Raw genomic sequence first — 16765 nt, 5'->3', positions numbered from 1 at the left:
GTCCTGGTTGGCTGTCATTTTCTTGATTGTAGGCATGGATTTGCATGGTTCACTCCTCATTCCCTCAGTCACCTTTGTGGCAATGTGCTTGTGTTTGGGCAGGAGGTTGAAGGCCCCCTGTGGCCAGGGGGCTCAGAAAAGCTGGCTGACAAACGACTGAACCCATGACTTTATTGTCATTGTTACTGAGCTGCCATCAACCAAATTAATTTTTTTGTTTTATTAAGAGGCAGTGTCTTTCTATGCTGTCCAAGTTAGTCTCAAACTCCTGGCTCAGGCAGTCCTTTCACCACGCTCTCTCAAAGTGCTGAGATGACAGGTGTGAGTCATGACACCTCAACTAATTCGTTTTAAAGCCACTGCATAGTGTTCTGTGGGCAGCGTAACTGTGCCATGTATGTATCATATTCATGTATCTTTTAGTGTTTTGGAGAGATGAAGCTTCAGAGGAGCTGTTAGTTTCTGTTTTGCTTCTTTTTTTTTTTTTTTTTGAGACGGAGTCTCAGTCTCGCTCTGTCGCCCAGGCTGGAGTGCAGTTGCGCAATTTCGACTCACTGCAAGCTCTGCCTCCCGGGTTCATGCCATTCTCCTGCCTCAGCCTCCCGAGTAGCTGGGACTACAGGCACCCGCCACCATGCCCCGCTAATTTTTTGTATTTTTAGTAGAGACGGGGTTTCACCGCATTAGCCAGGATGGTCTCAATCTCCTGACCTCGTGATCTGCCTGCCTCGGCCTCCCAAAGTGCTGGGATTACAGGTGTGAGCCACCGTGCCCAGCCCCTTCTATTTTGCTTCTTTTCCATGAACATCACAAATATGCAAGAGAAATTCTTTTTTTTTTTTTTTTTTTTTTTTTTTTTGAGACAGTCTCGCTGTGTCACCAGGCTGGAGTGCAGTGGCATGATCTTGGCTCACAGCAACCTCCACCTTCCAGGTTCAAGCAATCCTCCTGCCTCAGCCTCCCGAGTAGCTGGGATTACTGGTGTGTGCCACCACACCTGGCTAATTTTTGTATTTTTTAGTAGAGACAGGGTTTTACCATGTTGGCCAGGATGGTCTTGATCTCTCGACCTCGTGATCCACCCACCTCAGCCTCCCAAGAGAAATTCTTTTTTTTTATTTTTTGAGACGGAGTCTCGCTCTTGTTGCCCAGGCTGAAGTGCAATGGCACGATCTCAGCTCACCACAACCTCCACCTTCCAGGTTCAAGTTTTTCTCCTGCCTCAGCCTCCCGAGTAGCTGGGATTATAGGCATGTGCCACCACGCCTGGCTAATTTTGTATTTTTAGTAGAGATGGGGTTTCTCCATGTTGGTCAGGTGGGTCTCAAACTCCCGACCTCAGGTGATCCACCACCTCAGCCTCCCAAAGTGCTGGGATTACAGGCATGAGCCACTGCGCCCGGCCTGAGAAATTCTTTTTAATACTAGGATTGGTAGAGGTGGGAGTTTGAGACCAACCTGGATAACACAGGGAGACCCTTCTCTACCAAAAAACAAAAACAAAAAAAATTAGCCAAGAGTGGTGGCACATGCCTGTGATCCCAGCTATTTGGGAGGCTGAAGTGGGAGGATCACTTGAGCCTGGGAGGTTGAAACTGTGGTGATCCAAGATTGTGCCACTGCACTCCGGTTTGGCAACAGAGTGAGACCCTGTCTCAAAAAAGAAAAAAAAAATCCTAGGGATGGGAAATGGGTTTTCAGCTTGTGGCAGAAGCATCCTATGGTCAGTGAATATGAATGTTCACTTTGGGACCTAATTCCTAAGGGTTAAGGTTATAGGAACTTAATCAAGAACCTAGTGGATGAGAGCAAGCACTCAAATTGTGCCTCTGCTGCTTAATAACTATGTGACATTGGGCAAATGTCTTGGTTTCCAACATTAGTACCAACCTCATAGGGTTGTTCTGGGGATTAAGTAAGATAATATGTTTAAAGCAGTTATAATTGTGTTTCATGCATAGTAAATGCACAACAGAGGTAAGTTATTGTTGTTAGTAGTAAGACAGAATGGAGTAAACTCTGCAATATTTTTAGGATTCTCCATTTTCCTCCATGGATACTTCTCTTCAAGGTAGATTGGTTTGAATGTCCAAACTTTGGTATATAGATATTCCTTTTATTCCATACTTTTGTCTAGCTCAGTGGTTCTCCAGCTGTACTGAGCATGAGCTCATGTCATAAAGATATAATACACACTGTGGTTTTGGATGATTTAAAGGTGTTTTAAGGATAAATTCCCTTTTTTCTTTTGGACTAGGTAATACATGCTTGAATAAAATTCAAAAGGTTAAGTGCTGTACATGAGTAGTTCTTCCTTCTTCCCAGGTTACCTAGTTTTTTAGTTCCTTCCCTGAAGGCAACCACTCTTAGCAATTTCTTTTGTAACTTTCTGGGCATATTTCATGTGTTTATAAGCATGCCTGTATGTATTCTGTCTACACTAAAGTTACATGTGTTGATCTGTACTTTGCTTATTTCAAGTAACAGTAGATTTTGGAGAATAATCCACATTAGTACATATAGAACTATCATTCTGTTTAACAGCTGCACAATATTCCATTGTATAGATAAACCATAATTTCTGTGACTACTTGCCTATTGAAATATTTAGGCTGCATTGCATCTTATGTCTTCTTAAATAGTACTGCTGAGTAACCTAGTATATGTGAGTCATTTGGTATATGTATAAGTGTAACGTTAGGATAAATATCAAGAGTAATTTTGGGTCTATGATTTTCATGTGCTAAATTTAGAATTTAACCCTTGCAAAAATGTGACTCCACTACCTTTTTATCTTGGAATGCTCCCAGAGCCAGAGAAACCTCTTGCCTCTGGCTTGGGTTTCTGTACATGTGTCTGTTACTTGTAGGTAGAATGAACATGGTCCCCCTCTGTGCATTAAGAATAGATTCTACAAGTCCTTGGTGACCTCCATCTTCTCTCTCTCTTTTTTTTTTTTTTTAATAGAAGACACGGGCATATCATAGGCTGAAGGATGATGTCCCGGAAGAGGTAAAATTAAGGCGTTTGGAGGAACTCATCACTATCTTCCGAGAAGAAGCAACAAAAGCCAATCAGACCTCTGTGGGCTGTACCCAGTTGGTGCTAGTGGAAGGGGTGAGGCCATATGTGTGTGTGTTATGTTGTTTTTTATGTTTCAGAACATTAGATCTTTGATTTTTTCCTCATTATGTTGCCTAGGCTGGACTCAAACTGCTGGGCTCAAGTGATTCTCCTGCCTCAGCCTCCCAAGTAGGTGGGACTACAGGCTGATGTTTTAAATCAAAGTTTTTGTAGTTTTCAGTATACAGATTTTGTCCATGTTTTGTTAGATTTACACCTAAGTATTTCTTTTCTTTTTTTGAGACGGAGTCTCGCTCTTTTGCCCAGGCTGGAGTGCAGTGGCACAGTCTCGGCCCACTGCAACCTCTGCTTCCCAGGTTCAAGCGATTCTCTTGTCTCTGCCTCCCGAGTAGCTGGGATTACAGGTGTGTGTCACCATGCCTGGCTAATTTTTGTATTTTTTAGTAGAGACGGGGTTTCATCATGTTGGCCAGGCTGGTCTCGAAGTTATCCGCCCACCTCAGCCTCCCAAAGTGCTAGGATTACGGGCATGAGCCACCATGCCTGGCTTTTTTTTTTTTTTTTTTTGAGATGGAGTCTCACTCTTTCACTTAGGCTGGAGTGCAGTGGCATGATCTTGGCTTACTGCAACCTCTGTCTCCCAGGCTCAAGCAATTCTCCTGCCTCAGCCTCCAGAGTAGCTGGGATTGCAGGCATCCACTACCACACCCAGCTAATTTTTGTATTTTTAGTAGAGACAGGATTTCACCATGTTGTCCAGGCTGGTCTCAAACTCCTGACCTCAGGTGTTCCACCCACCTTGGCCTCCCAAAGAGCTGGGATTACAGGTGTGAGCCACCGCTCTCGACCACAAAGCTCTTTCTTATACATCCAACATAGCCATTACTTACTTGGGGCTAGAGAATAAATGGGTTTTTCAAGGCCAGCAGTTGGAGTCATTGCTTTCCCTTAGAGGAGACTTTCTTTCCTCCAGACATGGCCAGTTTAAAACACCAAGTTGCTACGTCCAGAGTGGCAGAAAAGATGATAATGGCTCACATCCCTCAGCATTTACTGTCTGCCAGGAACTGCGCACTTTATGGCCATCGGCACAGAGTGCCACCACTGTCCTTGGAGAAAGGTGCTATTACTAGCTCCCTTTTGTGCATGAAGGTAATGAGCTCAGAGACAGAGCATAACTTCCCTAAGGTTACATAGCTAGTGTGTGGCAGAGTCAGAATTAGATACAGCTCTCTCTCCAGAGTCTATAATCACCCTGCCCTTTTTTTTTTTTTTTTTTTTTTTTTTACATTATAGAGGATTTTAAACATATATAAATATAGAGGCTGGGCGCAGTGGCTTGTGCCTGTAATCCCAGCACTTTGGGGGGCCGAGGCGGGTAGATCACTTGAGGCCAGGAGTTCGAGACCAGCCTGGCCAACATGGTGAATCCCCATCTCTACTAAAAATACAAAAATTAGTTGGGTATGGTGGTGCACACCTGTAGTCCCAGCTACTCAGGAGGCTGAGGTGGGAGAATTGCTTGAACCTGGGAGGCGGAGGTTGCAGTGAGCTGAGATCGGGCCATTGCACTCCAGCCTGGGCAACAGAGTGAGACTCTGTTTCAAAAAAACCCAAATAAACAAACAAACAAAAATATAGAGAATAGTATAATGAATGCTGGCATACCTATTAACCAGCCTCAACAAATGTCAATACTGCTGGGCATGGTGGCTCAAGCCTGTGATCCTAGCACTTTGGAAGGCCAAGCCTGGAGGATCGCGTGAGCCCAGGAGTTCAAAACCAGCTTAGGCAACATGGTGAAACCTAATCTCTACAAATTAAATAAATAAAAATTAGTCAAGTGTGGTGGTGCCCACCTGTAGTCACAGCTACTTGGGAAGCTGATGTGAGAAGATTGCTTGAATCCAGGAGGTCGAGGGTGCAGTAAGATGAGATTGTGCCACCTTACTCCAGCCTGGGTGACACAGCGAGAGTCTGTATCAAAAAAAAAAAAAAAAAGAGGCTGGGCACGGTGGCTCATGCCTGGAATCCCACCACTTTGGAAGGCCGAGGCGGGTGGATCACCTGAGGTCGGGAGTTGGAGACCAGCCTGACCAACATGGAGAAACCCTGTCTCTACTAAAAATACAAAATTAGCTGGGCATAGTGGCACATGCCTGTAATCCCAGTTACTCGGGAGGCTGAGGCAAGAGAATGGCTTGAACCTGGGAGGCAGAGGTTATGGTGAGCCGAGATCGCGCCATTGTACTCTAGCCTGGGCAACAAAAGCGAAACTCCGTCTCAAAAAAAAAATAAGCCAAAAAATAGTTGTCAATACTTGACTAATCTTGTTTCATTTCCACTGCTCCTGGTGGGTGATTTTAAAGCAAGTATAAGATACCTCTTCAGGCCAGGCGCGGTGGCTCACGTCTGTAATCCCAGCACTTTGGGAGGCTGAGGCAGGTGGATCATGAGGTCAGGAGTTCAGGACCAGCCTGGCCAAGATGGTGAAACCCCATCTCTACTAAAAATACAAAAATTAGCCAAGTGTGGTGGCAGGCACCTGTAATCCCAGTGACTCTGGGAGGCTGAGGCAGAGAATTGCTTGAACCTGGGAGGCAGAGGTTGCAGTGAGCCAAGATCGCGCCACTGCACTCCAGCCTGGGTCACACAGCGAGACTCCATCTCAAAAAAAAAAAAAAAAAAAGATATTTCTTCAGTAAATATTTCAGTATATATGTCTAGAAGATAAGGACTTTAAAAAATTATAAACAAAATGCTATTATCATACCTGACAATAATTGACAAAAATGTCTCAATATTCTTTTTAGATTTCCAAAGCACTTCTAATTTTCTTAATATTACCAAATATTTGCTCAGTGTTCTAATTTCCCTGTTTGTCTCATGAATGTTCTTTTACACTTGCTTTTTTTCAAATCATAGAACCTGAAATCTCAATTTAATTGATTTTATTATTTATTTTTTATATTTTTTGAGACAGTCTCTCGTTCTGTCTCCCTGGCTGGAGTGTGGTGGTGTAATGATAGCTCACTGTAACTTTGAACTCCTTGGGCTCATGCGACCCTCCTGCTTCAGCCTCCGGAGTAGCTGGTACTATAATGTGTACAACCACGCCTGGCTAATGTTTCAAATTTTTTGTAGAGATGGGGTTTTGCTCTGTTGCCCAGGTTGGTCTCAAACTCCTTGCCTCATGCAATCCTCCTACCTCAGCCTCCCAAAGTTCTGGGATTACAGGCATGAGCCACTGCAGTGGCCTGAACTCTCTTTTAAAAAAAAAAAAATTACTGTAAAACAACTGCAAACCCATAGAGAAGTTCCAAGTGTATTATAAAGAACTTTTTTTCCCCTTGAATCATTTCAGAGTAAGTTGCTGCCCTGATGTCCCCAAACCCCCAAATACTGTAATGTGTATCTTGTACAAACAGGGACATTCTCCTAGATAACTGTAGTACAACTATGAAAATCAGGAAATTAACCTTGTTAGATTACTACCATCCAATCCTGAGACCCCATGTAAGTTTCCTCCAGTTGTCTTCGAACTGTCCTTTATAGGAAAAGGATTTGGTTTAGTATCATATGTTGCATTTAACTGTTATGTCTCTTTAGTCTCCTTTAGTCTAGGATGGTTCGTCATTATTTCTTTGACTTCCATGACCTTGACACTTAAAGATTACAGGCCAGTTATTTTGTAGAATGTCCATAATTTGATGTATTTTCATGATAAGATTCAGGTTATGCATTCTTTGGCAGGAATACCAGAGAGATGATGTTGCATTCTAATCGTATACTGTGAGGTGGCATACAATTTTGATTTGTCTCATTGCTGATGATGTTAACTTTGAAAACATGGAAGATACTGTCTGCCAGCCTTCTTGACTGTAAAGTTACTCTTTTTCCTTTTGTAACTAGTAAGTATTTTGTAGGGAATAGTAGAGCCTCTAAATCTCAGCTGAAGGTTGTTTCCCTAAAGTGGTATTCATTTAAAGACTGAACTCCTTTCTGTGTCTTTGATTACTTAAGAATATAGCATGTTGTCAGAGCTTGATTTTCTAATGGCAGATTATGTGCCCTTTGGATTCTCTTTGGCCCATTATTTTAACCCCAAACTGGGTACCACTCAGTGTATATAATGTAAGATTCTTGTAATGATATACTTCTGTCCCTTCCTCCTCCTTTTGTACTATTTTTACAGAGTTTTACTTTTGTATCCCTAAATCATTGTTATTTTTGCTTTAAACAATTATCTTTTAAAGGAACTTTAAAAAATGAGAGAAAGTCTGTATTTACCCACTCATTTACTATTTCTGGCATTCTTCATCCCTTGTGTACGTTCACGTTTCCACTGGGCATCATTTTGTTTGTGCTTGAAAGGCTTCCTTTAACATTGCTTGTAATGCAGGTCTTTTGGCAATGATGCCGCTCAGCTTCTGTTTGTCTGAAAAGATCTTTATTTCACCTTCCTTTTAAAAATATATTTTCACCGAGTGTTGACTTTTAGGTTGACATTTTGAAGATATCATTCTGTTGACTTCTGACATACGTGATTCTGACAGGTTTGTGGTCATTCTTCTTTACTCTATGCCATTTTCTTTGGCTGCTTTTAAGATTTTGCTTTATCACTGTTTTTAGGAATTTGATGTGGCTGGGGGTGGTTTTCTTTGTGTTTACCCCTTTGTGTTTTCTTTGGGATTTTTTTGAGGCTTTTTAGTTTCTGGGGTTATAGTTTTCATCAAATCTGGAAAAATTTCACCTGTTACTCTTCAGATTTTTTTGCTCTGCTTCCTCTTCCACCCACCTTCACCGCTTCCGTACTTGAATTACACATATGTCCCACCACTTGATATTGTCCCAGAGGTCACAGAGATTGTTCCCTCCCTCTCTCCCTTCCTTCCTTTTTTTTTTTTTTTTTTTGAGACAGAGGCTCACTCTGTTGCCCACACTGGAGTGCAGTGGTGTGATCTCGGCTCACTGCAACCTCTGCCTCCCAGGTTTAAGCGATTCTCCTGCCTCAGTCTCCTGAGTCACTGGGACTACAGATGTGCGCCACCACACCTGGCTAATTTTTGTGTTTTCAGTAGAGACGGGGTTTCGCCATGTTGTCCAGGTTGGTCTCAAACTCCTGACCTCAGGTAATTCACTCGCCTCAGCCTCCCAAAGTGCTGGAATTACAGGCGTGAGCCACTGCGCCTGGCCAGGAAAACTTTTTTATTCTCTGGATAGTTTAGTTTCACTACTAAGATGTGGCCTTCTGTCAGGAATTGCTAGTGAATATATCCCAAGGAATCGATGAGCACAATTTCCACCCTCCAAGAACTTATGACTGTGACAAATCCATAAACTCTTATATTTGGTAGTGGATTCCAGGCCACATGTGAGTTCTGGGAACTGTTCAGTGGACAGTTGCCAGGTTACTGTCTTTGCCTGACTTCATGGAGTTTTATGCTACACATGCAAGTGTTAGTGTTCAGTGAAGACTCATAAGGACCCCCTGCATATTTCTGAAGTTCTTTTTCCGCTTTGCTCCCTTCTCTCTAGAATTTGCTTCACAGTTTCTAACTATTTCAGTCTCCCTGAACCTTGATCCCTCTCTCTTCAGTGCAGGGAGGACCACTGTGCTGTGCTTGAGCTCTCCCCTCCTGCTTCACAGGCTCTCGTCTGGCATGTACCTTCTGTCAGAAAGCAGGGGTGATTGGGGGGCTCACTTTGTTTTCCTTCTCTCACAGTTCACAGTCTTGTATGATCTTTTGTCCAGTATCCGAAAACAGTTGTTTCATATATTTTACCCAATTCGCTGGTTATTATTTATAAGGCTGAAGGGTAAACTTGTTTCTGTCTCTTTACCATGGCTGGAAGAGAAGGGTTTCTGTAGACTCTAGAAGTTAATCCCATCATAGTGATGTTAGTATCTTCCTGGCTCTGTCTTCTGTGTGTTGTGTTGGAGATTCTGCCTTTCAGTCTGTCTATTCAGTAAGGGCAAGTAATGCAGGCCAAACAATCCCAGAACATTCATTCATAAGTGACTAGTATGAGACTGGGTGAAGTGAAAGTTGGTTTTCCAAATGCATCGCTCATAAGTCTCTGGCTTTAGGCCTGTTGGAGGTCCATTCCTGCAGAAGGCAGTTCTGCACAGACTTATTGATTAATTGATTCATTATAATATAGTTAGCAAAACTTTACAGTGTTTCTGTTGTGGGCCATACACTGCCCTTGCTGGTGAAGCAGCAGCAAACACTGAGTCTTCAGTGATTCCTTGGTTAAGGAATGCTCTGTGGGTCAGACTCTTGGGGATCCGAGACAGAGAAGGCACAATTTCTACCCTCCAAGAACTTACAACTGTGACAAATCCACGAACTCTTCTCTCTTCTTTCTGCAGCTCAGTAAACGCTCTGCCACTGACCTGTGTGGCAGGAATGATGGAAACCTTAAGGTGATCTTCCCTGATGCAGAGATGGAGGATGTCAATAACCCTGGGCTCAGGGTCAGAGCCCAGCCTGGGGACTATGTGCTGGTGAAGGTGAGGAGTCCTTTTGGGCTTTTGGCTTGCACTGTGAAATGGGTGTTGGTTTGGATATTTGTGGTAATAAAGTTTTTTCCTAGAGACACATTTTATTAAAATAAAAATCCCCTCTCAACCAGTACAATGGAAGGGCACTTTGGATTGGATTTTAGACTGCTCCTTACTAATGGCCTCTTATTCTTCTTACCTATTCTCCTGCCCTGGAAGCGTTCTTTGTGGGAATTTGGTGAGTTTGGAGTATGCAGTGGCGTGTAGTTTCTTGCTGCAGAGAGGCCAGGAGGTGGAGTGATTTCGAGTGAGTAGAGAGTGTTCCCTGTTGGAGATCAACATTTTTTTTGTGATCTCCGACGGCTCAGGCCTCTTTAACTTACATGTGCTCCAGTTTCTTGGGTCTCTTCCCTGGACTCACAGATCAGCTATATGGCTGTGGGATTTTCTCTCCCTTTCTTTCTCTCTTTCTTTTTCTCCCTTTCACTGGCGATATGCTTCTCTTATTCTGTCCTTCCATTTCTTCCTTTCTTCTGCCTTCTCTTCTCACACTGCCCAGTTCTGCTACTGCCACCTTCCCTGTCTTGTTCTCATATCTGCTTCGCCTCAGAACCAGAAGCTGGCAGGACGCAGACTGATGCCCTAGAGCATCCACAGAAGTTCCTTTAAGGGCAGGGAAAATGCCTGTTTTGTTTCTGTTTGTTTATCTTTGTTTATCTTCTAGCACCTAGGGCAATTCCGGGTACAAAATATGTACTTAGTAAGTATTTACTAATGGACTGACTTGTTCTTATGATAAGACATGTGACCACAGATAACTTTGGGGTCACATTCTTTTAGCTCTCAATTGGAGGAGAGAGAACATTTCTCACCAGATGTTGGCTGTAAATATCCTAAGGAAGGATTTGACTGGCTCAGCCTTGGAGTTAGGAGGGCAGGGCCTGTGATGGGCAGTTTCACCTGAATTTTATGGTTAGAGCTGAGGAGGAGCCATCTTCCAAGAGAAAAGGGAGAAGTGGCTGGGACTGACCTGCTTTGATTTCTTAAATTATATCCATTGCCGTTCCATGAGACCTCGCTTCCTGCCAGGATCGGGGGCACACAGGAGCCATGTGGTCTCTGCCAGCCGGTCGCCTCCATCAGATTCCTTTTGAGGGCTTCTCCTCTAGAGGCTCCCCGTGAAGTCCCAGTGCTACAGTCCTAGTTATTTTGCCTTCTTCTGCCTGGTTTTCTTTCAGATCACCTCGGCCAGTTCTCAGACACTTAGGGGCCATGTTCTCTGCAGGACCACTCTGAGGGACTCTTCTGCATATTGCTGACCTGAGAGGATGGCCTCAGAGCTGACTTGGGCAGTCCTCCCCAACAGGAAGGGGAGACATTGCCGGCCACTGAGGAAAGAGGTCATGAAGGTGGAGATAAGCTGCAAGGCGCGAAGCAACTTTGTGTCAGTGGAAAACGTGTCTCTTTAAAGCTGCTATGTGAACAGCTTTTACAGTCATTAAATTTACCTAAACTAAGGTTAACCCTTTGTCTCTCACTTTGACTTCGTTTTTACCTTGGTTAGTGTTTCTGGAGTTTTCCCTGCAGTCTGTGTTAAGTGTTTCCCCACCCAGTTTCTCCTGTGGACACTGCTCCCTCTCAGGTTTTCTCCCCTGGGCCCTAGGAGGCAGAGACTGAAGGAGAGGAAGGTGGGGAGAACCATTTGCTTGGGAAAACTGCTCTTGACCTTTCTGACATTTGCATTGGATGCCACTGACTTAGCTGCCTATCGCTGCACTTTATTTTGCATGTTTTACCTGAGGATTTCCCTCATGGACCTCTTTTTATCTGGCACCAAAGTTGACTTTTAAATTGTTCTAAAGCCACTCAAGCAAAAAAGTTGATAAAACACTGCTTTCCTTTACAACCCCCAACATAAAAAAATTATTTGTTGGAGAAAAATGTTTTTTTTACATGAGATGAAACAATATTGTCTGGGTGCGGTGGCTCACACCTATAATCCCAGCACTTTGGGAGGCTGAGGCGGGTGGATCACTTGAACTCAGGAGATCAAGACCAGCCTGGTCAACATGGTGAAACCCTGACTCTGCTAAAGAAAAATCCAAAAGTTAGCCGGGCATGGTGGCAGGCACCTGTAGTCCTAGCTACTCAGGAGGGTGAGGCAGGAGAATCACTGAACCTGGGAAGTGGAGGCTGCAGTGAGCTGAGGTCATGCCACTGCCCTCCAGGCTGGGGGACAGAGCAAGACTCCGTCTCAAAAAAAAAGAAAAAAAAAAAAACTATTAATTCAAAACATAAGCCGGGGATGGTGGCTCATACCAGTAATCCCACCACTTTGGGAGGCTGAGGCGGGTGGATTGCTTGAGCCCAGGAGTTGGAGACCAACCTGAGCAATGTGGCAAGACCCTGACTTTACAGGAAAAAAATAAATAAATAAATTAGCTGGGTGTGGTGGTGCAGGCCTTGTAGTCCCAGCTACTTGAGAGGCTGAGGTGGGAGGATCACTTGAGCCCAGGAGATAGAGGCTGCAGTGAGCCGCGATTACACCGCCACACTCTAGCCTGGGTGACAGAGCAAGACCCTTTCTCAAAAAAATAAAAAACAAGAAAAACCATCAAAACTTACAGATATGGGTTAGCTCTATCACTCATTTCTTTAAACGTTTTCATGAGTATTCAGTCAAAACCAACTATCCCCTTGAAATATTATCTGTCTGAATTTCCAAGTGGACCACAGGACTGTAGACAATCTTGGAATGTCCTCAGAAGGCTCTGTGATGGATCAGGCACAGAGTAAAAACCCGAGTCCTTTCAAATGGAAGAGGAAAAGACAAGGATAGAAGAAGCTTTTCAAACTTCATCTTCTTTCCTGTAGCTGTGGTCTCTTCTTCCTCCTCTGCCTCCTTGGAAGCCTCCTTGCCCTCCAAAGCCTCCCTGGCCTTTGCCACCAGTGGACCTCTTTTTCAGCCTGTGAGGTCTGACAGCACTTGGAGTTTTAGAAAATGTCATTACCAGGCGGGGCACAGTGGCTCACGCCTGTAATCCCAGCACTTTGGGAGGCCGAGGCAGGTGGATCACCTGAGGTCAGGAGTTCAAGACCAGTCTTGCCAACATGGCAAAACCCTGTCTGTACTAAAAATAACAAAAAAAATTAGCTGGGCATGTTGGTGGGTGCCTGTAATCCCAGCAATTTGGGAGGCTGAGGCAGGAGAATAGCTTGAACCCAGAAGGTGGAGGTTGCAGTGAGCCGAGATCGCGCCATTGCACTCCAACCTGGGCGACGAGCGAAACTCAGTCTCAAAAAAAAAAAAAAAAAAAAAAGATGTCATTACTTTTTAGGCTTTAAAAAAATTACGTCTCTTTTCCCTTGGACCTATTAGTAGGTTTCGAGTAGTGGTTCTGAGCCCCCTTCACCACCAAGGTTATTTCATTTTGTGGGTATCATGAAAAAAATATCCAAGAGATGGTAGCATGGAATTTTTGGAGTCAGAGGACTTTGGTTCACATCCCCACTTTATTGCTTGAGAGTTGTCTGAAACTGAGTAGTTAATTTACTCTTCTCCTCTTCTCTGTCTTGTGTTTTTTTTTTTTTTTTTTTTTTTGAGGTGGAGCCTCGCTCTGTCACCCAGGCTGGAGTGCAGTGGCACGATCTTGGCTCACTGCAACCTCTGCCTCCTGGGTTCAAGCGATTCTCTCCTGCCTCAGCCTCCCGAGTAGCTGGGATTACAGGCGCCTGCCACCACGCCCAGCTAATTTTTTATTTTATTTTTAGTAGAGAAAGAGTTTCACTGTGTTGGCCAGGCTGGTCTCAAACTCCTTCCTGACTTCAAGTGATCCGCCTGCCTTGGCCTCCCAAAATGCTGGGATTACAGGCATGAGCCACTGTGCCCGGCCTGGCTTGGTTTTTTGATGTGAAACATGAAGATAATCACATGCATATCTCACGTGGAATTCAGTGACACAATCATGCTTCTAGAGAGTTTAGCACAGTCCATGGAACATTATAAGGTCTTATCAAATGGGAGAGATCATCAAAAGATTTTGCTTCTCAAACAGATTGTGTATATTAGGATACACTGGGGCTTTTATTGTGTGTCTGGCCATGATGTCCTTTAGACCTTCTTCATTTACCTGCACAACAGGAACCTCTTCCTCAGGTGCTGGTTCAGCGCTCAAGGATTGGTTTCTACTCTTAGGGTCCGTCTTCTATTGAGAACATTTATCTGTGATGGTTCCTTACCCTAGTCCTTTCTTCAGAAGGCACTTAAAGCAGGTTTTGAAATTATTTCAATTTTTATAAAAAGGTAAAACAGGCCGGGTGTGGTGGCTCACGCCTGTAATCCCAGCACTTTGGGAGGTCAAGGCGGGTGGATGACTTGAGGTCTGGAGTTTGAGACCAGCCTGACCAACATGGCGAAACCCCGTCTCTGCTAAAAATACACAAATTAGCCAGGCGTGGTGGCACATGCCTGTAATCCCAGCTATTCGGGAGGCTGAGGCAGGAGAATGGCTTGAACCCAGGAGGTGGAGGCTGCAGTGAGCTGAGAGTGCACCACTGCACTCCAGTCTGGGTGACAGAGTGAGACCCTGTCTCAAAAACAACAAACAAACAAAAGGTAAAACATACATATGGTAAATAATCCAAACAATACAGTAGGTATCTGTAATCAATCACCTCCCCGCCTACTAATCCCCTAGTTCCCTTTTACAAAATCCAGCACATTAATCATTTTCTAATGTATCTTTTCAGAGATAATCTCTGTGTATAAAATGATTTATATTTGTGATTATTTTACACAAATGATTGTATACCATACACACTATTAACAGCTTTATTGAGGTATGTGTAATTTACATACAATTGATGTGTACATTTTTTCTTTTCTTTTTTTTTTTGAGATGGAGTTTTGCTTTTGTTGCCCAGGCTGGAGTGCAATGGTGCGATCGATCTCGGCTCACCGCAACCTCCGCCTCCTGGGTTCCAGCGATTCTCCTGCGTCAGCCTCCTGAGTAGCTGGGATTATAGGCATGCGCCACCACGCCTGGCTAATTTTGTATTTTTATAGAGATGGGGTTTCACTATGTTGGCCAGGCCGGTTTTGAATTCCTGACCTCAGGTGATCCAACCACCCCGTCCTCCCAAAGTCTTGGAATTACAGGTGTGAGCCACCATGCCTGGCCATTCCTGACCTTTTCTTTCCAGAGTGTGTGTGGCACTGAGCACCTGGCACTACAATCTTTTCTCACATACCATCAATAAATATATTGAAAACATAAAAAACTTGGGGGGTGTTGTATTGTGTTCAGAGCTGTCAGGAAACAAAGTACAGAGAAATATTAGATTCAGGTAAAAATACAACTCCATTGTAGAGCTAAGTAGGATGTCAGTTGCTCCTTAAAGTCACTTATAAATTGGAAACTACTGAGCAGAAAGAGTCAATGTAAGATGAACAACAGCATGTGAGTTCAAAACTCCGTCCTGATTTCTCTGTAATTTTGCAGATACTTCCCAAGAACCTTGTGATTATTTTGCTTATGTAGTTTTTTTTTTTTTTTTTTTTTTTTCCTTAGAGACAGAGTCTTGCTCTGTTGCCCAGAGCTGGAGTGCAGTGGCATGATCTCAGCTCACTGCAAACTCTGCCTCCCGGGTTCAAGTAATTCTCCTGCCTCAGCCTCCTGGGATTATAGGCACCTGCCATCATACCCAGCTAATTTTTGTATTTTTAGTAGAGACAGGGTTTCACCAAGTTGGCCAGGATGGTCTCAAACTCCTGACCTTGTGATCCACCCACCTCGGCCTCCCCCCACCTCGGCCTCCCAAAGTGCTGGGATTACAGGCGTGAGCCACTGCACCCAGCCGGTTATGTGATTTTTATCAGACCTTAGATCATCTCTTATATAGACAGGCAGATTATGTAGTTACAGACAGTACCTCAGAAGTTCGACGTCTGTGATCAGTTTGTCTTTCGAAATCTTGCTCACGAATGAGATGATTAATTCCTGAATTAATACAAAATGAACATGAGTTAACAATAACACCTTGGCCTGGCTATCAGCAAACATGTCACACTGCGCGATGGCCAACAGGGTCCCAGGTCAGAGGGTTGTCTGCCTGGCCTTATCCTCCTAAGCCAACCTGCTCACTCCATTCTCCCTTTGGGGGCTGAGCCCACCAGCCTGGCTGGACTCCCTCATCCTAGGGACACCCAGACACTCTGAGCCTCAGAGTTTAGGGAGTAACTAAACCCACTAAACACTGCTCCTTGCAATTCTTCCTCTCAACTCTGCTCTGATTCATTTCTCAGCACTCACCATTTGCCCGGTGACAAAGCTCCCACCGTCCTTGGTGATGTTAACCCAGTAGCTGGCTTGGATTTTATGTCTGGCCGGTGGGAGTAGGTTAGTTTGGTGATTCTTGCATCCAGGTTATTTCTCTGTTAGAAAGAAGTCATCATTTAGAGTGTGTTGAGTAAGGGCTGCAGGATGTTGCAGTATGAAACACTCTCGCATCATTCAGATCATTCATACAAATATTTATTGATCGTCTGGTGTAAGTTGGTCACCTGCGTGCTGGTGCAGCTGGTGTGACCATGACAGACAAGGCCTATTTCTAAACATTCACCTTGATAATGTTTCCTTTCTTTGAAGGATGGTGGGGGCATGCAACATGTAAAATCTTACTTTTCTATTACACCTTGTCCAATCTGAAGCCTGTCTCTCTGTATGCCTTTGTGGGAAGAGAGTTCTGCACTTGATCATTTGATCACTTTGGGACACGCTTTTAAAAAAATTATATTTTGTTTCAAAGAGAGCCTGGCACATAGAGAAAAGTCAATTATGATTGTTACTATTGCTACTATTCCCTCTGCCACTTCTAGGGCCGGTAGCAAATGAACAACTGCCTTATGTTTTTTGCTCATTCTGTGACTGTTGGTGCTTCCTTCCCTCACTCTCGTCATCTGTAAAACGGGGATAAGAAACCCTACATCCTAGTGCTGTTTTGAGGATGAAATGATGTTGGTTATGTAAAGACACCTGGTTTTGCCCCTAGCACACAGATGGCACTTAGAACCCCTCCTCCCCCACTTTTTTTTTTTCTGAGACAAAGTCTTACTCTGTCACCCAGGCTGCAGTATAGTGGTGCAATCACAGCTCACTGCAGCCTCAACCTCCC

The 16765-nt window shown here is 44.1% G+C and overlaps 1 protein-coding gene across 9 annotated transcripts in view; it reads left to right on the top strand.

The window, feature by feature from the left end:
- The window catches only part of CDK5RAP1 (CDK5 regulatory subunit associated protein 1), a 41651-nt gene extending 30536 nt beyond the window's left edge, over positions 1-11115 (top strand). For 8 of the 9 annotated variants that reach the window (XM_009437054.4, XM_063802824.1, XM_003953706.5 and 5 more), the window contains 3 exons: positions 2968-3117; positions 9461-9601; positions 10831-11115. In XM_009437054.4, the coding sequence (XP_009435329.2) occupies positions 2968-3117; positions 9461-9601; positions 10831-10911 (372 nt within the window). In that variant the 3' untranslated portion in view covers positions 10912-11115. Of the gene's footprint in view, positions 1-2967; positions 3118-6837; positions 6996-9460; positions 9602-10830 lie in introns of all 9 variants that reach the window. The other variant, XR_010154199.1, reaches the window with a different exon arrangement.
- The last annotated feature ends 5650 nt before the right edge of the window (positions 11116-16765 follow it).

This window comes from Pan troglodytes, chromosome 21 (assembly GCF_028858775.2).
Source record: "Pan troglodytes isolate AG18354 chromosome 21, NHGRI_mPanTro3-v2.0_pri, whole genome shotgun sequence".
NCBI classification, from domain to species: Eukaryota; Metazoa; Chordata; class Mammalia; order Primates; family Hominidae; genus Pan; species Pan troglodytes.
The sequence above is the reverse complement of the archived record's forward strand: the minus strand, read 5'-3'. Positions and strand labels throughout refer to the sequence as shown.